Genomic DNA, 26,504 nt, shown 5'->3' on the forward strand with positions numbered 1-26,504 from the left:
AAGGATGAATATTATCATGGAACAATCCCAGAACCTACATCTGTCAATCTACATCCTTCAAAAGCTCTACCAAGCTAAGTGGTTTCAGGAACTATAAACTTTGCCTGATAACTAGAGACCACATCTATTTTTATACAATGTTGTCCCCAGTGTTACTATATTAAAAATAGTCCATGGAGCTCCATGCCCATTGCATTCTATGTGAATGACACCTTCAGAAACCAAATAGTGCTGCAGCCTTTTTTGCCCCACTGAAATTGAAACCATTGATGGCCAACTTGAGAAACCAGCTACTCATGGTAACTGTTCAATTTTACTAAAAAACTCTAACCCTTAATGTAATATATATCCCTCTTTTCCCTATAGGTCTCAGAATTTGTGGTCCACCTTAGACTTAGCACTTTGCTCCCATAGAGAGGTCTATGGTTTTCTTGGACTCTGTCCAGAAACCAGCAGCCAAGCAAAGCCTTCTTGAGATATGCTAGAAGCATCAATACTTCCAGTGAACTTGTAGTACAATGGAAGCTGCCATCTTGGTGCTGGGAGCCCTGGTTCTAATGGGCTATGTTCATCCCTCCCAGAATACAGATGTAGGGACTCTGAGACAGATACCTGCCTAATGCATGTACATCATTGATGTCTTAAGGGGAGATGATTCTAGAGAACTGACATTTACAGTATCATATTCTGATTAATATGTATATATTATATATATATTATAATACATATTATAATATATATATATATATACCCATATTTCTCCATCCTGACTTCCAAGCTTACCAGACTGCTTAAGGAAAACAAGCCAAGCATCATAAAAGACCCAAAAGGATTTGAAAAATCACAAAGATGATATACCCTATATCTATTCTAGTATACCCAGACTATCAGGGTCTTTCCTCCCCCAAGCAAATGTTCTGAACACACCATGGAGAAATATTTCCCAGAGTATGCTCTAGAGACTAACTACATCAGAATCACTTGATATTTTTACTTAACATGCTTAATCCTAGGCCCTACCCCAGACCTACTGAGTCAGAGTCACTGGAAACAGGCTCAGAAATATGCAATTTAAATAAGCCCCTGAAGTTATTCTTATATCCACAAAATCTGAAAACTATAGCTGTAGCAGCATCCTTCTTAACTCAGCCCTGAGTCATCATTTTCAAAAATCTATTCTGCAAGTTTACCACTCTCCATCCCCTGCCCCAACCATCCACCCAAAGTTACATAATATGGGAGAGGAAGTTCTTGACCACTAAAGCAGCATAAAGCCCAAAAGAATTATTTGGAAATAGACCATGTTTCCAATAATGACAAAAACAGGCTGTTTCAACCAAGATCAACATTCAAGTGTCTAAAGATTAAGCCAAAGTTCCATTCACTGGTTTTCAGTCCCTTCTGGTGCCAAGGTCAGGCCAGGTTAAACAAGGACTAGAGCAAACCATGGCCAAGGTGTAGTCAAGTAGGTCAAGGAGAAGTGTTGGTAGCCAGGAACCCAGAAAGACTGGTGGAGCTGAGAGCATTAAATACTGGCAAAGAGCTGGAAGAAATGTGGTTGGATATTTAAAGTAAGGTATAGTGCTAGAAGAGTTAAGACAGAGGGGGCGAGGAGATACTGAACACAGTTATGGCAGGGAGATATCCCTGACAAATACCCAGCAGAATTCAAAAAACAAGCTAATTGAAAGAAAGAAAGAAAGAAAGAAAGAAAGAAAGAAAGAAAGAAAGGAAGGAAGGAAGGAAGAAAGAAAGAAAGAAATACAAAAGAAAAGAAAAAAGAAACAGGCTATTCTAATAAAGGCCATGTTACCAGACACATCAAACCAATGTAAGACAGGCAGTCATATGACATTGGTCAGAGGAGAACAATTTATATTTTAGGAGTCCTGTATTACAGCTTTTAACCTAGTCAGCTCTAATTTCTCACAAAATGAGAAAGGTTTCTAGTAGCTAAGTGCATGCCATGATTTACAAGCTGCCTTCTATTCAAGGTACCCACTATATTAAGCCAGGCTAGAAGCCAAATCCAAACTTATGCAGAAGAAAAAGTTTATAAGTTCATGTCACGGAAAGGTCCCTAAGTAGTCTTGCTTTAGGCTCAGCTGGATCAAGATGATCATCAGGGATGAGGATTTATCTTTATCTATCAGACAGAAATTCTCCCTGTAGTGGTTGAAATGACCTTTGGCAGATCATGACATCCATCCCACTAACATCCGTCCCACTAACTTAGTCCAGCCAGGAGCAATAGCATTGTCTTTACTGATAGCTTTGAGAAGAATGTCCCTCATGAGGACTTCCATCAGCCTCACTTGTGATACATGCAGTGCGTTATGGGGGGGGGGGGGGGTTGGTTGTACTGTGGGACACAGTGACCAACACATCCCAGTTTGCCTGGAATTCTTCCAGTTTTAAAGCTGAAAAAAAAAATCTATGTCCTGGGGAATCCCCTCAGTTCCAGGAAAACCAGGAAAACTGGTCACCTTACTTTTTTCCCCACAGGAAAGAGCACTTCTGTTACAAGATGAAGAGGAAGAGGGGCTGAAGTAGGGGGAATAGTCACTTCACTCAGGCTGGATCCATCTGGTATCCGGGTAGAATCATGGTAAAAGCCTCCACCCCTTCTCTATAACCACACTGGGGTAGGTTGTCTTTTGGATCAGGCTGGGCCAGTGTGACTGGCCCAGGCTACCACCTCAAAGGATTTCATCCCTCACTAGGCTCAACCAGGCCCTGAAATTTCTCTCTCAATATTCTTTGCACCCTCTCCGGGTCCTTAATTGTTCCCAATTCCTGACCTTGATCTGATTCTCCTCTCTGGTGACCTGGTGGCTCGCTCTTTGGCTTTCATGCTTGGGTTCACCCTGGTTTCTGGCTTCTGGCTTCCGTGTCTCTGTACCTGGTGCTAACTCTGATTTGCGCGCTCCTCTGATGCCACAGCTGCATCTTGCTTGGATGGGCCTCTTGTTCTTTCAGTAGGGTCTTTGCAGTCTATCTGCAGCTAAGGTGTGCCACAGCCTTCCTACTCATACAGTTCACCACTGCCCCCACCTGTTTCCAGGTGGAATTCAGCATGGCTGTCCATCAAAATCCATGCTACATTGTGAGATTGAGACTTAATCTTTATAGTCACAGCTATTACCGCCTCCCACACTTGCCGGCACTTGTCCTTTCAGTTCTCCAGTGCAGGTACTTGTATTCCCATTTCACAAATGGGAACACTGAGGCTTAGAGGAGTGAAGTAACTCATCTACATTCATACAGTCAGTCAATTCTGAAGTTAGAATTCAGAACCTTGAGCTATTTCTACTGTGCCATGCTGACTCTGCCAGGCAATATGATGGTGCTAACTGCTTAAAAAGGTAGGATCACAAGTGACAACTTCTGAAGACATGTTTTTAAGGTGGTCTTCAAGCCCAGCTCAGAGACCAACAAGGGCTTGCACTCATGACCCCATGATCAGAACCTGAGCTGAGATCAAAAGTTGGAGGCCTAACCAACTGAGCCATCCAGGCACCCCTTCTAAAGACTTTTTAAAGTTCTGCTCAATATGTATATGTACCCTCATATTATGTTGATAATGTCAACACTGAATAATGTCAAACACATATGTGGAATTTTTCAGAATTTTAAAGCTTATCTTGACCTCTACAAGCTAAATAGTGAAGAAATTATTTTAAAAGATATTTAAAACTTGTGTCCCAATGACTAATGGAGTAACTTCTAGGCCTAGAATTATAAACTTCTTTACTCTCAATTATGAATATTAAACTTTTTTTATTCATACACCAAATGTTGTTCAAGACCAATGGTTCACAATATGTGGCCAATGACTTTCAGGGTTTGTGAAGTCAAAACCAGTTTCATAATATTATGCTGTAATACTCCCATTCACTCATGAGTGTATGAAACTCCATGAGTTGAGATTTTGCAACAGCTGACTACAAAAGCAGATGTAAGAATCAAAACATATGCTCTTAGGTCAGACACTAAAGGACTTTCAAAACATGTAAAACAATGCTGTTTCTCATTAAAGTTTTTCTTTCAGAAACTACAATTATTTGTATAAACATGCTTTTTATGTTAACATGTAATTATCTATTCTTTTTAAAATAAACATGTTTTGAATTTCTGAGTTTTAATTCCTAATATGGTAAGTCTCAGTTAGTATAACTCACACAAACAAAAGCTTTTGGGCGTCCTCAATAATTTTTAAGAGTATAAAGGAGACCAAAACCTTGAGAATAGTTGTTCTAATCAAGAGATTTTTGTACTGAAATTCTAAATTTAAAGCCCTCCCTTGTAGATATGCTTTGATAGTCTAGAACACTGGGAAATATTGAGATTTTCTACAAATTAGGACAGTGTGTTGTTATTATAAAAAAAAAAAAAAGGAAACATGATAAGCTTATAATTTGAAGTACCTGTCAGTTACTCATTACAGCTGTTCATCAATGTCTAGGGTGACTCTCATTGGAGTCCCTGTATTTCTGGCTCATATAGCACTCCTAATGCTTAGCAACTCACTTAAACTGAACTTAGAAATAAAACCAAAGGGAAGAAGATTAGTGACAAAAATCTAAGAATATTTTGAAAATCCTTGAAGAAATGAACATTTTTTTTCTTCAAATGGAATATCCAGTTGGAAAATTCTTAGGGCAATCTAAAGAATTGAGGCATTCAAAACAATGATTGCAGATGAATTAAGTAATCGCTTCAACTGAATGAGAAGTAAAAGTGATTACGTAAAGAATTAAAAATATAAAGTGCACCCGAGGGAAGGAGAAATGTTTAGGACTGTGAAACACAAAGATCTCACCTGCAAGCATCTCAGTTATTCTCTCGTGTCCCTTCTCTCATCTACAACTTAGGGGCTTATATCTTTTCCAGTTTATTTTCCCTCTTTGAACCCAGTTGAGAGGCTGCTGAAATAGTTGTAAATGAGAATCGCAATCATGATTAAACTTAAAAGAGTTTGATGTGATTTCTTTAAAATCACCACTTTTACTCAAGTATCTTTTTAACTCAACCAACTTAGGTTAGTAAAAGAATATTGGCAACATTCCTGGGGTCTCTATAATGAGGAAGAGTGCTCCTTTACTTCACAACACACACTTGTCAAGTAACCACGATGTGGCAAGTGCACTTCTAAGACCTGAAGACAGAGACTGAGAGAGCAACCCTGCTGCCTGAGAGTGGCCCAGTCTAGTAAAGAAAACAACAGTGAGACTCCAACTGACATAGTGAATCTCTCCCATTTATTTGGTCGTATGACATTTTACTTCCCTTCATTGTTTCCTCTGTCCTTCCTCTTCTCAAACAATCCCAAACTGTCTACTAATGCATTCACTTACTAAATTAAAAACAAATGAACTCATTTTAAGAATTTTTACTGTATCTGGGTGCCAGGGTGGCTCAGTTGGTTAAGCCTCCTACTTTGGCTCAGGTCATGATTTCCTGGTTCGTGAATTCCAGCCCCGTGTAGTCTCTGTGCTGACGGCTCCAAGCCTGGAGCCTGCTTCAGATTCTGTGTCTCCCTCTCTCTCTGCCCCTCCCCTGCTCGCACTCTGTCTTTCTCTCTCAAAAATAAAATTAACATTAAGAAAAAGACAATCTCTTCAGAAACCCATTGAGTTTTCAAAGACCCTCTTGAAACAAAGATTACTAGTTTCCCCTCCTTCCCCATTTCCTTTTCTTCTGTAGTAAAAGAACATTCAATTTTAAGCTAGACATAGGGCTAACTTGAATTTACAGTAAATTTTCCAGTCTCTCTCGCAGTTATCTGTAGACTTGTGACTAAGTTGACGGTATATGATTATTATATAAAACTTCTCCTTCTCTCTTCTCCTATCTGCTGGCTGGCAAGCAGATGTGAAGACTGGAGATGAGGCAAGCATCTTAGACCATGAGGCAACCCTGTTAATAAAGGCCATACACAGCAGAGAAACAAGGTGAAAAAGCTGGGTCCTGACACCTTACTAACCCTAGACCATTATCTCCAAACTTTGTATAAGAGAGAAATTTCTTTCTTTATAAAGCTATGATTATTTTGTGCTTTCTTTCAGTGAAGCCAAGCCTAAGTTTAGTATGCATCCAAATTCTAAATGAAAACATTAAAAACAATCATTTAGAACTATACAATTGAATATAGTAGCCACAATTCACAGGCACTTAAAATGTGGCTGGTCTGAGTTCAGAAAGGATAAAATATACTCTGAATTTTGAAATTTTCATAGGAAAAGAATAAAAATAGCCATTAATGACTTTTTCTATTACATGTTGAAATGAAAATATTTTTATATTTTGGGTAAAAAAATCATTAAACTTGATTTCACCTTCACAGGAAAGGAAGCCATCAACAAAATAAGTCAACTTATTGAATGAAAGAAAATATTTGTAAACCATATATCTGATAAGGGGTTAATATACAAAATATTTAAAGTACTCATTCAACTGAATAGAAAAAAATCCCCAAACAATCCAATTAAAAACCAAAAACTGGCAGAGGATTTGAATAGATATTTTCCCAAAAGAGACATACAGTGGCTGACAATCACATGAAAAGTTGCTTAACATAATTAATCATCACAAAAATGCAAATCCAAACCACAAGATATATCACCTCACACCTGTCGGAAAGACTATTACCAAAAAGATGAGAAATAACAAGTGTTGGTAAGGATGTGGAGAAAAAGGAATCCTCATGCACTGTTGGTAGAAATGTAAATTGGTACAGCCACTGTGGAAAATGGTATAGCGGTTCATCAAAAAAATTAAAAGTAGAACTACTATATGATCCATCAATTCCACCTCTGTGTATTTATTCAAAGAAAATGAAAATACTAACTCGAAACATTATTTACAGCAGCCAAAATATGGAAACAATCTAAATGCCTATTGACAGATGAATGGATAAAGAATATGTTGGCCAAAATATACATTCAGCCATTTAAAAAAATGAAATCTTGCCATTTGTGACAACACGGATGGAGTTTGAGGGCATCATGCTAAGTGCAATAAGTCAGAGGAAGACAAATGCTGTATGAGCTCATTTATACACAGAATGCAAAAACAAAGCAAAACAAACAAACAAGCTCATGAATATAGAAAACAGATTGGAGGTTGCCAGAGGTTGGGGTTGGGGCTTGGGCAAAATAGGTAAAGAGAACCAAAGGTACAAATTTCCAGTTATAATGAGGATGCAATATACAGCATCATGACTATAGTTAATAACACTGTATTGCATATTTGAAAATGGCTAAGACAGTAAATCTTAAAAGTTCTCCTCTCAAGAAAAAAAAAACAATTCTGTAGCTTACATGATGATGGATATTAACTAGATTTATTACGGTGATCATTTTGCAATATATACAAACATCAAATTTGCATACCTGAAATAAATATAATGTCGTATGCCAATTATACTTAAATTTTTTTGTAATGCAGGAAATAGTTTATTTTTTACTTAATTTATTTATTTTGAGAAAGAGAGAGAGAGAGAGCGGATGAGCTGAGGAGGGGCAGAGAGAGAGGAGGAGAGAGAATCCCAAGCAAGCTCCCCACTGTCAGTGCAGAGCCCCATGCAGGGCTTGAACCCCCAAACTGCAAGATCCAGACCTGAGCCAAAATCAAGAGTCGGTCATTCAAACGACGGAGCCACCCAGGTGCCCCAGAAAGTTTATTTTTTACTTTTTTTTCTTCTCAAATTTTTATTTAAGTTCTAGTCAGTTGGCATACAGCGCAATATTGGTTTCGGGAGTAGAATTCAGTGATTCATCACTTGCATACAACACCTAGTGCTCATCACAAGTGTTCTCCTTAGTCCCTATCACCTACCTAGCTCGTCCCCCATTCACCTCCCTATTATACCTCAATCTTTTTAAAAAATACTTTTCTGATGATAATGTGATTTTTAAAATATCGTAAAAAATTAATTTCACCTGTTTCTTTTTACTTTTTTAATATGCCTAATAGAACATTTAAAATTACATATATAGCCCACATTTTATTTCTATTGAACAGAACTGATCTAAAATACAGACTTTTTAAAATGTTTATTTTGAGAAAGAGAATGAGAGAGTGCATGTGAGAGGGAAGGGCAGGGAGTGAGGAGAGAGAGAATCCCAAGCAAGCTCTCTCTCCTGAGAGAGAATCCCAAGCAGCACAGAGGCTTGCTTGGGGCTTGATCTCACAAACCGAACCGTGATATCATGACCTAAGCAGAAACTAAGAGTCAGACTCTCAACTTACTGACCCATCAGACACCTCTACAGTATGGACTTTTAAATATTGGAATAAGTAGCTATCTTTATTGAAGATCAAAAAAGACAAAGATAACAGGGTCTGTAGCATTTCAGGTTTAGATCAGGTATGGGGTACATGTCCAGCCAATAGAGATTTTTTTTTTAATTTTTTAACTTTATTCATTTTGAGAGAGAGAGAGCAAGCAGGAGTAGGGCAGAGAGAGGGGGAGAGAGAGAATCCCAAGCAGGCTCCGTGCTGTCAGTACAAAGGCTGATGCAGGGTTCGAACTCACAAATGGTGAGATCATGACCTGAGCCAAAATCAAGCGTCAGTTGCTTAACAAACTGAGCCACTCAGGCGCCGCAGAGATTTTTAAAATAAGAATGAAAGACTGCTAATATATCTTCCAAAGAAAAATATCTGGGATGATTTTAAATGTGATTATGCATTAAAACAAAAGGTGAATTAAATGCTTAGTCTTCTAAGCACAATAATTTAAAAACTTGGTAACTGACACAAAACCTGGTACCTTAGGTAAAATTCTTGTTTATTTATGAATACATACATACAAATGAAAATACACATGAGACATTCGCACTATATATGTGCTAGCTTTTATTATATGTTACTAAATGTTTTCAAGGGCATGAATGCCTTTCTTATTTTTGATGTCCTGGATATGATTTAAGTGGGTCATTTAAAGTTACTAATTACAGTCCAATGTCCTGCTTGGTGGAGTTCATCTTGTGTTTGCACAATTAAAATTCTGCTTCTACTCGGGTGTTGGATTTGCAGGTTGGCTCATGCAATGATCATTCTGGCAGAGCTAGCAAAATGGTGCTGGCCACAACTAGTAATTGTCTTAGAGTTCCCTGTTTAATAACAGTGCTACATCCCTTTCCCAAGACCTCTTGTCAGGTGCATAGATGTGCACGTCAGCCATGCTTTATAAAGCAAATCAAGTGTTTCCGTGTAGGCTGGCTTTAGATCCTACAGATACCATCATTTCTGTGTGCGTGTGGCTAGGAGGTAGATCTATAGTAACTGTACAGCACACTTTCACTTTCCTAAAATGGAAAAAGAGCTCTTTATTCTGACTTGTAGAATATTCTGTCTTTTTCAGGGTCAATATGCATTTTAAATTTCAAACATTTGGATTATACAAAAATACACTTAAACCAGACTATAGAATCAGGCTTTTGAAGGCAAAAACCCTTTCTTTCCCTCTCAAGCTTCAAACCAACTGGGAAACAGACATGAGACATATACATAGAGCTCAAAATGTCAACTTTAATACTGGAAATTCCATTGGGAAAAATGACTGCATATCTGTATAGAAAAGGACCCACTAACATTCTGTCTTCCCACTAGATCTTGCAACAGTCCACCTGAGGGAAAGTTTGGTTCAATGTAGAAGATTCACTTAGTGAACCCCACTAGTCTGGGGGTATAGACATGAAAACAGGAGTAAATCCCCAGTGTTTTTAATCCTGTTGTAGATTAGCTTCACGAAATCAAGAAACGTGAGACAATGGTCAGGAGGTGGGGGGGGGGGGGGTCTCACAGAAGATCTGTTACTTTCTCAAGTATTTTATTATAAAATTTTACAGATAGAAAAAATTTCAATAAATCTCTACAGAGTCAAAGTAGCACTTGTATATATTGTTGAACTACTGTTGTACATCTACCTGAAACTAATACAATATTGTATGTTAATTATACTTCAACTAAAAAAAAAGAGTGTTTGTCAATTGCACCCTTGTGTCCCAGTTTCTGTGGGAGGGTAAAAACCAACTTTGCCTTGCTCCCAAACTACCTTCTGTCATGAAGACGTTATGTCAAAAAGAGTTCATTTTTCCTTTGGATAAAGTCAATTAGCTAACACAGAGGGTCATCCCAGTTACCAGGTGAACTTAGGATGAACTGAATGTCAATCCCAAAGTTGTGACAAATGGTGCTGTCAAATCCTCTTATTTGAGGACTAGTTATTATTTGAGAACATGCATGGGATAGGTTGTATCTGCTTGCTATACAAAGGGTAAGTTTTCTTTTTGTCTGCAGTCTCTTTAGGGGATTGTCTGTGACATCCATCATATTCTGCTTTAATGTGTAATTTTTTCAGTAATAAAATTGATTTTCTTTTCCTTCTACTTTTGTGGAGAGGTGTTTTGTGTTGTCAGGAGATCTGAGTTTTAATTATATTTCCCCAGCAAGGTGAATAAGAATTGTCAAGCACTGTTGGAGGGAGGAGAATCTGAGACAGCTGTTTTGGAAAGTTATCAGAAGGTATTCAGGAAACTGTTTGCTTTTGGGCCAGTAATTTTGTTCCTGACATATGTCTTGGAGAAATTGTCTGTAAGAAAGCAATCACAAGGCTGTTCAACACAGTGTTGTTTATTGGAGTCAACCTAGGTGCCCAAGATAGGGGAACAAGCAAAAGGTAAACCTTGGTAGATGTGTATTACGGGATACTGTTCAGAGTATAGAAACAATAATCTACCTGAACATTCAGAAACAAAGATCATAAAATAGTACTGAATGGATTGATTCAGTACTTAATAGTACTGAATAGAACTGAAGTATTGATTCTTTATCAATAAAATTTATAGCACAGTGCCATTTATATAAATCAAAAATACAGGCCTACAAAACAATACCGCCTGTTTTTCAAAGAGAAATACACAACTCTAGGTTTATAAGAAATATTAGATTGTGGGGGGTGTGGTTGAGATGGGGGTGGGATTGGAGAAGGAACTGGAGATAAAAGAAAGGGCTTCATATGGACAAATGATGATAATGTGCTATAACCTGAGGGATGTAATCAACTTTCTGAGCCAGAGGTATAAATAAAAGACTCAAAGGAAAGGAGGTAAAGAAAGAGTTCTCACACACAAAGAACTGCTCAGCTCTCTAGTGAATTAAGTAAGACTACCATCCCTGGTTAAATTCACTGTTATTCAAGTTGCTACTTTATAGCTAAATATAACTGGGATAGTAAAATGAAAAGGTTATGTTGTCTGCAACAGAGTAACACCTTTACAATTCCATTCGGGCTGCCTTTTAAGAAAATCTTGTCCATTAATTATATGTTAGCAAATCATGGACAAAGATTATTTAACTTTTTCAGATAGACCATTTAGAAATACCATTCTGTTCATCTAATTAAAAATGTCACTTCAGAAAACTCCTTTTAATTGAATAATATATGTTCATTACCAGATATTAACAATGAGAGCCTCTGATGATGACTTTATAGGAACTACATAATTATCTCTCCACTGCCAAAGTAAGCCCTAAATTATACTGCGTTCACTTTTTTATGATACATCAAATTCAAACATGGGACAGGGAATTTTCACAGATAATCTAATAACATCATTAACAGAAAAGTACTAATTTGCAGAAGGATCAAATGTCAACAAGAACACAAAAATTAAATTAACCTAGCATTTGAAATCTTCAGGTTTTTGGTTCTCTGGAATTAAAGGCATTAAAAAGCCAAACTGTAATTAGATGTCTCCACGGTTCTCCAGCAATAAGGATAGGGCTTTTGGGGAAATAAATTTAACAACCAATTCAAAAGGTTTTAATTAACAATTAGCATGCAACTCAAGATTTTCTCGTGTAGGTTTGAGAAGTCACCTCTATTTTGTTGAAATGATTCTTGTTTAAATCAGGCAGTGGTACAGTAAGCTTGCTACCAGTTTACAACGTATTTTCAGATTCAAGATACTTTTACCCATAAGTAAACAGATTTAAATATGTATGTATTAGTCTTTGTCTAGGAATATAAATAGAGAGATGAATGAAGTCTTAATTCACTAGAATGTTTATTTAACACATTGGAGTTTTAGCAGTCTCATTTTCTACTGTTTCTTGAACAGACACATAAACCACATTATAAACTTTAAAGTTGAGAAAAGGAGATTAACAAGATCATCACTGGTTTCGTATTCTTCCTGTGGCTTTTAACTGTCATCCAATACCATCCCAATACCATCTAGAATATGTTAACAACAGGCAATTCTTCCTTTAAGAATTGCTCAGGACAAAGGCTTTAGTTTGGCAAATCACCAATGATTACTAGCCTACAGCTACACAGGAACTCTGATTCCGTTGCTGACTAGCCAAATCCTTCAGTCTTAAAATTACTTGTTTATATAACATAAAGAAAACTGTGTGTTAGCTCTCTCTTAGTCTTTTACTGGTCAGGAGATTCACAACAGATTTCTAACAATGTACTTTGATAATCTCTGTACTTTATCCAAAAGACCTGCATTTCGCAAAATGAGAAGCTTGATGTATAAAGTTCACCTCTTGATTTCTGATCCCAATTTTTAATCTAAAAGTTTAGATTCCTAAACTATCCTTATGTAGTCTTTATATCCTAAGATGAATACTTGCTCAGGCAGCTAATATTGTTAATCTAGGTTTTCAAATAATATTAAACATACAGATCTGAATCAGATTTCCCTGGTATTTGTTTCAAATCCTTAAGCCACAAACACTTCAATTAATTTATTTTTAATTCAGCAATTAATGACAAATGTAAACAAATTCCTGTGAAATAAGAAATGTACAAGGAAAATTAGTCTATTTTTTCCATGTTCGTGTTTACAGTGAATATAGAAAAAAACAATTGAATCATGACAAGTATGTTGAATTGTTGATAGTTATAAACGGAAAGAGACATTTTTAAAATCTGCACTTCTATTTTTCTTGAGAAAGTTTAAAACTAGTCTATAGAATGAGGCGGCCATCTGGTGACGGAAAAGAGCACTACAGGCACTATTTTGCATGAACTGAACGTCATAAATATTCTATGCAAACCAACTGAACCACAAAAAATTCAGCAGCGCTGTCCAACAGAAACATAATAGAAGTCGCATGTGTAATTTAAAAATTTCTAACCGCCTCTTTTAAAAAGTAAAATTTTAATAACGCATTTTTATTTAACCCGATATATCAAAAATAATAATGTGTATTTTATAGTACACTTCAATTCAAGTGTTCAAGTGCCACGTGTGGCTGTGGCTAGTGGCTCCCATATTGGGACAGGCAGATCTAGAAAATGAAATGACAGCTACAGTTCCTTTGATTTTCCTTTTACTGAATGCATTCATTTCTCAGCCCTTCTGCTCACCCTTTAAAAAAAAAAAGTTCCTCCCTGTCCCTCTTTAAGTTCTACTTTATTTTATAAATATGTTTTGCCTCCTGAACATTTTGGAATATTTAAAGGACCCTCTAGAGCCGGTCCAAGAACAGTAAGAAGACCCTTGGAGGGTCCATCTCCTCTCTAGAGGCACCAGGGCGTTTGTTTGCCTGCTCCGTCCTTCGATTCTGCTCGTTCCGCGCTCTGCAGCTTAGGCGGTGGTCAGCTACATTCTTGGGGCTCCGAGGCCACGCCAGGGCCGGGAGCGGGAGGGGGGATCGGAACGTGTCCTGGCTGTCTGGTCGCCTTATGACATCACAGCGACATGACTTTTAAGGTTCCAGTTCAGCAAGGCTCCGGCCTTCCAGGCCCCGAAGGTTAAAGGCTTTCAATGGGAGAGAGCCGGGACTGGAGGAAGCCGCACGACTAGGTCTCTGCCATCATGCCCACAACTCGTTGCCTCCGGTCCGGTCCTCCGATCCTGCGACAGCAGGCGAAAAGATGCGCGCGGGCACAATGACACCCACGAGCAATAAGCTCCCCGCCATTTCCCAGCAGCACCAGCGGGGTCTTCCGGGTGGACCCCTACCTCTGCTGATTGGCTGGAGGTTGCCGCCACGTGATCCAGAAACGGATTCGGCCGCTGCTTTTCCCACCCCTTGATGTCCCCCTCCCCACTCCAAGGTCGCTGGAGGCGGAGGGCAGGTTTCCTAGGCAACCGCAGCCGGTCGCGTATACACACCAGACCCTGGATTAGAGAGGGTGTCGTGCCTGCTGTTGCAAGATAGGGATTAGGAAATCGGAGTGGACTCTGCTCTGTCTCGGATTGCCCTGGAATCCATCCTCTTTCTGGGATAAGGTGAGTGTGCCTCACCTTGTGGCCTTCGGGTGTCTTTGCTTCTCCCTCCTGCCACTCTGCCCGCCCCGGAGAGGAAGATGGGAGAGAAGAAACACTGTGGTCAAAGGACCCCCCGTAATGGTGCAATGGAGATGGTAATAATGAGACAGTTCCATGTCTTTATTGAAGGCCATCAGGGTGACCAGAGCAAAGGTTAAGAGAAGAATAAAAGAGAAGGTGGCTCACAGTCACCTGTGCAGCCTTTCCTGCAGACGTTAAGGTACAGAACCGAGAGAATCAAGTGCTTATTGGCCAAATTTGATACTGCTCACCTAGAGCCAGAAAGGTGTTTGTTTGGCCCATCAGTGCTAACAGGTGGATTCTGATCTCTTTATACCCAAGGGAGGAGACAATTTGACCATACAGGGCTTCTAGTTTGTAGAAAAGAAACTTGATTTTTCAGAATAATACCCTACCCAGCTCTCATGGCAGACAGAACATGGTGCTTTATACTCTAATTATCATACTCTGGTCTTGTATGGCAAATATTTACATATTATTATATTATATTCCAAGTTATACCATATAGGACCCTGTAGCATGACAATTAATTCAAATTATTTAACAAACTTATATGGAACACCAAGCAAGTGCCAGGCACAGTGATAGGTTCATTGACCCTGCCTTCGGTGAACATGTCACCTGGTAGGGAGGAAGGACCTGCAAGCATCACAGTAGAGTAGGACAGGTGCCATAAATAGAAAGTATGCAGGCCTTAACAAGGAAGAGAATGATTATAATACTACCAGAGAGAATTAAAGTCTTCATACAGAAGACCCTTGATTTAAATTTTTAAGGATGTATGGAGTATGCCATAAAGTCAAGGGAAAAAGGCATTTTAGGAAAGGAAGACTGCATATGCCAAAATGCAGAAATGCCCCAGCTCATTCAGAGAACTGTAGCTGTGGCCAGACTCTGAGGTGTTGGGAGTTTGTGGTTGATGAGCTTGACAAGCAGGCAGGGGTCAGATCATGGATACCATGAATACCTTCCAAGGAGAGTAGCCTAAATAGATTTACCTTTTGGGAGGTTGGCCGTTACAGCAGTGTAGAAGGTGGATTGGAGGGATGGATGTAGGACTGTAAGGAGAGCATCCAATTAAGGTGAAGTGATAAAGGCCTGAACTAACGCAGAGGCAAATAGATGGAGAGGAGGGGGGAAATGATAGACATTTAAGAGGTATATTCAGAAGGATTTAATGAGCAAGTGAATATGGAAGAAAGACTAAAAGAGTGGTTAAGGATATGTCCCAGGGTTCTAATATGGATGATTACAAAGATGGTGCAATTTACCAAGAGAAAGCATACACTAGGAGAAGAAAGCTGGCTCGAAAATATGACTCCAGGTTTGAACGCACTGAATTTAAGATGCCTGTGACACATTCAGATGTAGCTTTCCATACTGGAAATTGGATTTGCACAGGAAGGAAGTTGCACAGCAAAAAGGAAGATAAAAATTAGTAATTTTCACCAAGAAGGAAACAATTGATCGGAAAAGTAGATTTGAAATAACAAGTAGAGGGGCAAGTGGGTGGCTCAGTCGGTTAAGCATCTGACTTCGGCTCAGGTCATGACCTCACAGTTCGTGAGTTCGCGCCCTGCTTGGGCTTCGCTCTCTCTCCGTGTCTCTCCCTGCCCTTCCCCTACCTGCTCGCTCGCTCTCTCTCTCTCTCTCTCTCTCTCTGTCTCAAAATAAATAAATAAAAATTTTAAAAAATATAACAAGTAGAGAGAAGACACAGGGAAAATGTCAAACCAAAGAAGAAATCTTAAAGAAAGGAGTCATCAACATTGACAAACGCTATGTCAAGGTCAAGTTAAATTGAGAGCTGAAACATGGCAAGTGTCTTTGACAATTAGAAGAATATTGTTGACCTTGGCAGAAGAAATGGTTGTGGCCTGACATATCATCAGTCAGACTGTAGTGAGTTAAGAACTGAATGGAGGTAGTGAAGCGTTGCTAATGACTACTCTATCTAGAAGTTTTTCAGCGAAAATATCTAAACCCAGCTACTCATAGAATACAAGATAGGAAGAGTTTTTTTTTTTTTTTTAAGACAGGAATGATCTAACATTCATGTATGGAGGGAAAAGAAACTGCAGAGAAGAAAAGGTGGGAACAAATGAGGAGGAGGAAAATTTGATGGAATAGTATTCTGAAAGAGACTGACGAGGATGGGATCAGTACACACATTTTGGACAAGAGAAAGAATACTTTCACTAAGAGGGGAGTCAGGAAGGGAAAGAAATACATTTTTAGGAGGAAAAGAAATTTAAGGAATGTAAATCTGGTGTCATCACTGTTCTCTGCGAAGACGGGAGACAAGATCATCTGCAGAGGAGGGGTGGGAGGGAGAACCTGAGAAGAGTGGCAGAAGTTTCGAATAGTCCCTATGTCATGAATCCCCCATCTGTATGTCTAGCCCTACTCTCACTAGGAGAGGAAGTCGAAGAGGAAAATATAAAATGTCTGTTGTTGAAGACGGAGGCAGCTGAAGTAGAGGCCATGCATTTGTAGTGACTTCAGCTCCGTGCTGGTTATATGAAATGTTTCAGCAGCACTTCACAGTGGAGAGGGGAGGTGATTGGATCAATCTGAGATTGGAAGGGTGAAAGTTATAGAAGCTCCTGGTGGCTCCCGGTTCCCTGAAGGAAATAGAGGAGACCTGTGGTCTCTTAGATGGTCAGGCCCTGAAAAGAACTTCCCCAAAGTGGAGGAGAGTGGGTACAAGCTGGCCAACAGGACACAACTCTTGATGAAATCAGAAGCTTCAGCTGGAAGCCTTGGGTCTACTAATGACTGGAGGAAGCATAGGAGGCTTATAAGTACCAGAGAGGTTCAGGCTCCTCATAATTCAAGTGCAGTTATTCAAATTATAGAATTGGGAGCTTTGTAATTAAATTTTGTTTTGCTAATTAATATTGGATTAGGAGAGATTTTTTTTCTAAATGAAGGCATTGATGAAAGAAAATAAGATGAAGTGGAAGGTAAGGCTGATATTCCAAAATATACGTATTTTCTCTATCAAGAAAAAGTAGTCTCCTTGAATAAATAGAAGACTAATACTATAAAGATGGAAGTTCTCTTTAAATTAAGCTTTACACTGGAATCTCAAAAACCCAAGTGAATTTTTAAACACTAAATACAAAATAAACGTAAATTTTGTTTGGAAAAATAAATGAAAAAGTAGCCAAGAAATTTTTAAAAGAGAATATGATGGAAATTGATATAAATCACAGTAATTAAAACAGGATAATACTATAGGAATAGATAGAGCTAAGGGAGAACACAGATTGGAAAGTCCCAAATTAGGCTCAAATATATGTGAAATTTAGTAAATAACAAAGGGAACAGTTAATTTCTTTTGGAATAGACATCTTGGACATGGACTAGATAACTGGAATTGCCATTTGGTGACTTTGGATGTACTGAGGACAGGCTTTTTCCTTGTGTGGTGGTGGGAAGGCAAGCTTTCCTTTAGTGTTCACAGACATTAAACCAGAATGTAAGGATTTCTTTACTGATGAGAAGGGGTGGTGGTACAAAGCTCTCCTTTACTTAATATGGCATCTGAATAAGCCTAGGGAGGGAAGACTGTGGCCCACATCTATGGACGGGCCTCTGATAGAGTACCTAATCCTCTCAAAGTTGTTCCTTGCTAAGTGCTCCATTGCCTGGCTGCTCCTGCAGCCTATGCTGTAATATATGGGGGCGGGGGGGGGGGGAGGGCAAGAATGGGTTAAAGAGACAGTTGCAAGGAAAGATCGGTATCACCTTCAATATGGATCCATCATCTAACTACTTCTCACCATCCCCACTACCTCCACCCCACCACAACCACCATCCTCTCTCTCATGTTATTACAAGTGTTTCTTAACTGGTCTCCTTGCTTCTACCGTAGACACCTACAGTCTATTTTCAACAGAGTAGAGCGGGTGATCCTTTCCCAAACTTAAGACAGCTCATATTACTCTCCCCCCAAAATCCTCATAGAGATTTCCATCTTACTCATAATACTAAAATGTAAAATCTTCACAAGGGCCTACAAATCACAAGACAGCACATGATCTGTCCCTGCAATACCTTTCTGATGTCACATCCTACCTGTCTCTATTTCACTAGCTGTGTTCCAGCCATATCATTTTCCTTGCTATTTTGCAAACATGCCAACTATTCTTTCATCCTGTTCTTTTTTTTTTTTATATGTGTTCTTCCCTCTGCATGGATGCATTTTCCCCAGATTTCCTCATAGCTCACACTCCCTCATTTCCTTCACCTCTTTGTCCAGATGCTACCTTACTAGAGAAATCTTTTCTTTCCTCCACCCCCTATCATTTTCTCACTGGTAGATATTAGTTCCTCAACACAAATGTTAATAAGTGATGAATTAGTAGAGATTCCAGTGTATTAGAATAATTTTCTGGCTCTTATTTTTCTTTGTGATGCTAGCTGGGGCCCCTCCCCTTCTCAACTCAGCATGGTCAGACTGTGTCTCCAGTTTACAAAGCCTGAGTACAAATACAGACTCTGATATAAATCTCAAAGTCCTTTGATTTGGTTCTCTTGGATGGCTTAAAGCCACCATCTTCCCAATCACTGCTGGTCTGAGTTTGGGGAATTTTTTCAGATAGTTTTATAAAACTTCTTTCCTTGGTACATTGAATTTTGGGCTGGTTTATACCAATGGGCTTTTCTCTCAGACTCATGCCATCTACTTCATTTTCATTCAAAAGACCCTTTGCTAATAAAATACTCAAGAATAAACTAACCAAAGAGGTGAAAGACCTGTACTCTGAAAACTATGAAACACTGATGAAATAAATTGAAGATGACAGAAAGAAATGGAAAGATATTCCATGCTTATGGATTGTTAAATCCATAAATATTGTTAAAATGCTTATACTACCCAAAGCAATCTACACATTTAATGCAATCTCTACCAACATACCAACAGCATTTTTTTGCAAAACTAGAACAAAAATTCCTAAAATTTATATGGAACTACAAAAGACCCCAAATAGCCAAAGCAGCCTTGAAAAAGAAAATCAAAACTGGAGGTATCACAATTCCGACTTCAAGCTATATTACAAAGCTGTAGCAATCAAAACAGTATGGTACAGGTACAAAAATAGACACATAGATCAATGGAACAGAATAAAAACCCCAGGAATAAGCCCACAATTATATGGTCAATCTTCAACAAAGGAGGCAAGAATATGCAATGGGAAAAAGTCTCTTCAACAAATGGTGTTGGGAAAACTGGACAGCTACATGCAAAAGAATGAAATTGGACCACTTTCTTACACCATACATAAAAATAAACTCAAAATGGATTAAAAAACTAAATGTGAGACCTGAAACCATAACAATCCTAGAAGAGAGCACAGGCAGTAATTTCTCTGACACTGATCATAGTAACATCTTTCTAGATATGTCTTCTGAGGCAAGGGAAACAAAAGCAAAAATAAACTATTGGGACTACATCAAAATAAAAAGCTTCTGCACAGCAAAAGAAACAATCAACAAAACTAAAAGAGAACCTACTGAATGGGAGAAGATACTTGCTAGTGACATATCTGATAAGGGGTTAATATCTAAAATATTAACACACAAAAAACCCACAAATAACCCAATTAAAAAATGGGCAGAAGACATGAACAGACATTTCTCCAAAGAAGAAATACAAGGTGGCCAAAAGGCACATGAAAAGATGCTCAATATCACTCACCATCAGGGAAATGTAAATCAAAACCACAATGAGATCACTTCACACCTATCAGAATGGCTAAAATCAGAAACTCAAGAAATAATAAATGTCAGTGAGGATGTAGAAAAAAAGGAATCCTCATGCAGTGTTGGTGGGGATGTAAACCAGTGCAGCCACTGTGGAAAACAGTAGGGAGGTTTTTCAAAAAATTAAAAATAGAACTACACTGTGATACAGTAGTTGCACTACTGGATATTTACCCAAAGAATTGGAAAACACTAATTTTAAGGGATATATGCACCCTTGTGTTTATTGCAACATTATTTACAATAGCCAAACTATGGAAGCAGCCCAAGTGTGCACTGATAGAAGGGAAGGATGGATAAAGAAGAGATGATATATATATATATATATATATATATATATATATATATATATATATATATATATATAACATTTTTTCCGCCATAAAGAAGAACAAAATCTTGCCATTTGCAACAACATGGATGAATAGAGAGAGTATAAAATGCTAAGAGAAATAGCTAGTCAGAGAAAGACAAATGCCATGTGATTTCATTCGTGTGGAAGTTAAGAAACAAAGGAACAAAGGAAAAGAGAGAGACCAGAAAACAGACTCCGTTTTTTTGTTTATTTATTTATTTTGAGAGAGACAGAGTGCGAGCAACCAAGGGTGGGGGGGGGCAGAGAGAGAGGGAGAGAAGGAATCCCAAGCAGGCTCTGCACTGTCAGGACAGAGCCCAATGTGGGGACTTGAATTCACAAACCGTGAGATCATGACCTGAGCCAAAACCAAGAGTTGGATGCTTAACCAACTGAGACACCCAGGTGCCCCACAAAACAGATTCTTAACTAGAGAGAACAAATGGATGATTACCAGATGGGAGGTGGGTGGGGTTATGGGTGAAATAGGTCAAAGGGATTAAGAATACACTTATCACGATGAACACTGTGTAATGTATAGAGTGTTGAAGTACTACGTTGTGCACCTGAAACTAATATATCACTGCACATTAACAATATTGGAATTTAAATAAAAACAATAACAGCAACAAAATACCTTTCTGAACATCTCTGACAATCAATGCCCCTTTCCTAGGATTGTTACACATTCCTTTCTTATTTTCACATTTCCCTAGTCATTTTAGTGGGATTTAGGGAGGGAAGGTTGGTAAATACATGGACTCAAGTCACCAACTCATTTTTCTTAAAATTTAAATTTATGTACATGTATATAATTGTGATTGAATGAATGAAAGTAGACATATACTTTTAAAATACATATTTAAGTAAAATTTTGTTCTAAGTATAACATCTGTATAGATATCACACAAAATCTTAGGTATCTAATTTTATTTTCTCAAAGTGAATGTGTTCCTTTAATCAGCATGCAGATCACAAAACACATCTTCATCAGCACTCCAGAGCCCTTCTTTGCCTCCTCCTAGTCACCCACCCCTGAAAGGTAACCACTATCTGGGACTGCTGCTAAAACCATAGATTGGTTTGCTTTCAAATTTTATATGAACAGAGCCACATATTATGAACCTCACTGTGTTTGTGTGTCTTCCTTTGCTCAATATTGTGCTTGGGGGAATCATCCATGTTGTATACAACAATAGTTTCTTTCTCATTCCACCTCTAGGTATAAACTCAGACTAAATGTGCACTAATGTCTCTTATGATAAAAATGTTCAGGGAAGCACCATTTAACTCCAAACTGGAGACAGTCCGAAAGTCTACTAACAGAATGAATAAATGGTTTATTATAGTCTTACTTTTGAAAGTAAGTTTATATATTCTTACTTTTGAAACATGCTTTTGAAAAGTTTTTTTTTCTTTTCCAGTTTTGCCTAGATCTATCCCCGTTCAACCTCTCACGCCTATTATATGTAAAGATAGACATACTCAGTTGTTAATATTAGTTACCTTGCACGCAGCTTTCACCTGCATGTTAACAACTCATGTTAACCACTTTGTATGTTTATATGTTTTATCCTTACATAATCATACACACATGCATAACTACATATACATATACATGTATATTTATATACATATATATGTATATTTATATACATATACATACATATTTATATACATATATATGTATATTTATATACATATACATACATATACATTTACACAGACATATACACATATACATACATATACACACACAGACATACACACATGCATAACTGCGGGGGAATTAGTGTAAAAAGTGGGATCATGATATATATCATATCTACATTTTTGCTTTGTCATGTCATCATATTAAAACCTAGACTCCTGTATTTTAAAAACAGTATGTGTCTAGAATAATATAATGGATAGATTAAAAATTACAAAAAAACTGAGTTAAATTTTATTGTAGCTGTTAGATATTAAGCAGTTCATATCATTTAAAATGAAAACACTGGCTCATTCATTTTAATAAATATCTATTCCCATGCCAGGTATGTCACTAATTCCTGAGGTTTCTTTTCTTCCCTAGTACACTTAGAGAGCTATGTTCAGTTTGGGACACAACCGTGTAATAGGAAGGATAAACTGGAGCCTGTTCGAAGGAGAGAAACAGGGATAACTCTAGTGAGAAAACTAAAAGACATGAGCTGGGGAGCGAGGTAAAGTTGTAGATGAGAGATGACTGTGTTCGTCAAGTATGGAAGAAAAATACTTGTTTTATTTGAACCCAGGAGGTAGAATAACAGTGGAGTGGAGTTATGGACAGACAGAATTAAATTCAAAATAAAAAAAGAACTTTCTAACACAAAGTTTTAGAGATGGAATGGACAGTCTTGGGACCCAGACAGATACTTGGTATTACACTGTGTGAAAATTTCAGGCCACATGTGGGTGGTTTCACTTCAGTAGCTTTAAGATCCCTTTCAGGGGCGCCTGGGTGCTCAGTTGGTTGAACATCTGACTTCGGCTCAGGTCATGATCTCACAGTCTGTGAGTTCGAGTCCCACCTCGGGCTCTGTGCTGACAGCTCAGAGCCTGAAGCCTGCTTCGGATTCTGTGTCTCCCTCTCTGTCTGCCCCTCCCCTGCTCATGTTCTGTCTCTCTCTGTCTCAAAAATAAATACAAACATTAAAAAAATTTTTTTTAAAAGAGCCCTTTCAACTTGGAATGACATGACTCTAGAATTTATTTATTTCAACTTTTCACTTTCCTTAACAGATATATTATACCTTTATTTTTAATGGAAGATGATTGAATGTGAAAACCTAAACCAAGAAGAAATAATTAAGGAACTGGTGAGTCAAAGCCAAATTTATTTTCAACTCCATTTGCAAGAATGTTAAGTGAACATTTTTATACTCCTTTCTGGAGCTTATACTCCTTTCTGGTCTACCCCATGGCCTTTGGGAACAGAGAAAAACCATTACATGGTATGACTTTCCTTCTTGTAAAAGTCAAAAATGGCATTGGTGCAATTGGCAATTTATAATTTCTAATGGCAAAAATATTTTCTTTTAATAGGTAATAACCCAATTTCTTTTTTGAAACAGTGTTTATGCAATGGTTTGTCTTACGAGATGGTTGGACAAGAAGGATCAGATATTTCAGAACTGGAGATGTTTTTCTCAGGGTATCCCCGTATAGTTGGATTATCATTATTTCCTAATCTAACGAGTCTCACCATTGTTGCTCAAGATATAAAGGAAATATCAGGACTAGAAACTTGTTTACGGCTTAAAGAACTTTGGATTGCCGAATGCTGCATAGAGGTAAGCGTAAACACAACCTTATGTGAAGTATTTTATGCTGAATTCTTTGGCTTTGGGAAAAAAAATTCCTTGAAATACATGCATGAGTCATAAATCAAAACAGATGAATGAGGGCGGGGCATACATGATGAATAAAACCCTTTACCCTGTAAAACAAAACAAACTAAACAGATAAATGGGTAAAATACAGAAATAGATTTCTACAAAGGAGAAAATAGAAATAAAGACATAGAAATAATAGACATATTCTACTTTTTAGTAATCAGATCAGATCAAATAATACCCAGTATTGCTTAGTAGTAAATTGGTCCACTTGGTCGGTATTGGTTGTATGAAAATTGTAACATCTGTATTGAAAAGCAATACTGCAGAATGTATCATGAGTCAAGGGAAGGTGCATACCTTTTGAGTCAGAAATCCCTTGTTCTAAGATCTTATCCTAGAGAAGTAATTCAACAGCAGAAAACAATGGTATGCATGAAGTTATTTGTTATAGCACTATTTATAATATTTAAAAATGTGAAACGAATATTCTGCACGTAAAGTTATTTTTAAGAAAATTATTATAAACTTCATAAGGCTGCACCTTGGTGGCCCAGTCAGTTGAGCGTCCAACTTTGGCTCGGGTCATGGTCTCACAGGCTGAGGGAGAGAATGTTAAGCAGGCTTCATCCTCAGCATGGAGCCCAATTGATGCAGGGCTCTAGCTCACAACCCTGGGATCATGACCTGAGCCAAAATCAACTGAGCCACCCAAGCACCCCTGTATTTTTTTCTTTTATAATGTTTAGTTCATTTTGCTGGCTACAGGTTTTTCAATAAAGTGTGATTTTTAAAAGAAAATGTGCTTATAATCTACTCTATTAAAAGGATTAATTCTAAAACAGAAGTTAACACTATTCAGTCTCTTTTTTTTTTTTTACAGAAAATTGGAGGTCTTCAAGAATGTAGAAATTTAGAAAAATTGTATTTATATTTTAATAAAATTTCCAAGATAGAAAATTTAGAGAAATTATTCAGATTGGAAGTTCTTTGGCTGAACCACAATACAATTAAAAATATTGAGGTAAGATAATTTCAGTCATTTATATGTAAAGTCAATTGTTCCTGTGGAGTTTTAACCACAATGTCCTAAATAATATAATGGTTAGGGACCAGAATATTCGTGACTAGTTTAATAATTGTTAAGAAAGACTAACATGTATACAGTATTTTATAATGTGTAGAAACTTCATATACATCGTTTTCTTTGTTCCTCCCACCAAGCCTGGGAGGTAAGGTATTATTTCTTCTTCAAAGGTTAAAAAAGAGATTTAGAGAAATTATATGTAACTTGCCAAGGATTATAAACACACTCTGTGTGATGTGTTTTTCTTCCTACTCATCATCTTCCTTTCCTCTCCACTCCCCTCCCCCTTCTCTCCTCCTCCAATAATTCTCTCCATATTCCAGGGAAACAAAGATGGGTTCACTGAGACACCTACTTAGCTTCTGTGTTTGTGAGGTACACAGTACCCAGTGCTCAGAACACTTGGAGAACCAACCAGATAGATCAGATCATTTATAAGTATATATTTTACTAACTTCTTCTAAATTCTATAATTGTCTAAATTTTTAGGGCTTGCAAACTTTGAAGAATTTAAATGACCTCAACCTTGCTGGAAATCTAATAAGCAGCATTGGTATGTACTGTTTCATTTGGAATATGAGCTAATGCTACAATAATTTTTTATCAGTATGAAAAGTACATTCTTAGATTTCGTTTTTAGACTCTTTTGTATGATAGTTTGCAAGGCATCTCTAAATCTGTGATTACGGGATGTGAAAATATTACCCACTAACCAATTATTACTAACTATACAATGTTATTGTTAGACTTACTTATATGCAAGCCATGATGATCATATATAACTAAAAAATATAGGATATGAGCAGGAGGTAAAATAAGAAATTTGATTTTTCTTTCATCTTGTTTTTTAAATTAAAGGTCGATGTCTTGATCCCAATGAACAACTGGAAAGATTAAACCTTTCTGGTAACCAAATATGTTCTTTCAAGGTATGTTTAAGTGGAACAGTCTACTTTTCTTTACCAACCTAGATCATGAACCATCTTATTGCAGAAAATGTACTAAATAGTTCCCTTTTAAGGAACAATTTAATTATTTTGGACTACCCAATACTCTTGGAAATTTTACAGGCAGCTGATTAAGTTAGCCATACTGATCTGACACTTTTAAATCTAACACTATTTACTTGCCTTTGTTTTCCTCTGATCTTTCTGGCTGCACCTCTTCAGTTTACTGGTGTTTCTTCTCCTGGATCTAAAAAATGGACTCTTCCAGGTTAGGCCCAGGATCTTTTCTCATTGCTATCTATGTTCATTCTCTAAATAATCTCATCATATCTTATGACTTTAAATAGCTTTTATCCATTTATTACTCCTACATTTCTACTTTCTCTAACAGCTATCTCTATGTCTACTTTCCCTAATAACTCCCCAGAATGATAGACATCTCCTACCCTAACTCAAACTGATTTCCCCTCGAATGAATCATCTTCTCCTGCAGCTTTCTCTACCTCTCTAAATGGCATCTCCATTTTCCTAATAACTTAAGCCACAACCCTTAGAGTCATTGTTTTTTACTCCTCTTATTTCTTCATAACCCATATCCAGTCCATCAGCAAATTCTATTGGCTGAATTCAGAATATGTCCAGTCTGACCATTTTTTACCACCTGTATCT

General features: G+C 37.6%; 2 protein-coding genes across 10 annotated transcripts in view; one reads left to right on the forward strand and one right to left on the reverse strand.

The window, feature by feature from the left end:
- The window catches only part of RTN1 (reticulon 1), a 351,234-nt gene that overhangs the window by 239,558 nt on the left and 85,172 nt on the right, over positions 1 to 26,504 (reverse strand). The window lies entirely within an intron of this gene.
- The window catches only part of LRRC9 (leucine rich repeat containing 9), a 110,975-nt gene continuing 107,608 nt past the window's right edge, over positions 23,138 to 26,504 (forward strand). For all 9 annotated transcript variants that reach the window (XR_008299430.1, XR_008299431.1, XM_053224506.1 and 6 more), the window contains exons 1-5: positions 23,138 to 23,285; positions 23,541 to 23,759; positions 24,685 to 24,825; positions 25,378 to 25,441; positions 25,747 to 25,817. Coding sequence is in view for 7 of the 9 variants with exons in the window: in XM_053224506.1 (XP_053080481.1) it covers positions 23,238 to 23,285; positions 23,541 to 23,759; positions 24,685 to 24,825; positions 25,378 to 25,441; positions 25,747 to 25,817 (543 nt within the window). In the remaining 2 variants the exon portion in view is untranslated. The remainder of the gene's footprint in view (positions 23,286 to 23,540; positions 23,760 to 24,684; positions 24,826 to 25,377; positions 25,442 to 25,746; positions 25,818 to 26,504) is intronic.

This window comes from Acinonyx jubatus, chromosome B3 (genome assembly GCF_027475565.1).
Source record: "Acinonyx jubatus isolate Ajub_Pintada_27869175 chromosome B3, VMU_Ajub_asm_v1.0, whole genome shotgun sequence".
NCBI classification, from domain to species: Eukaryota; Metazoa; Chordata; class Mammalia; order Carnivora; family Felidae; genus Acinonyx; species Acinonyx jubatus.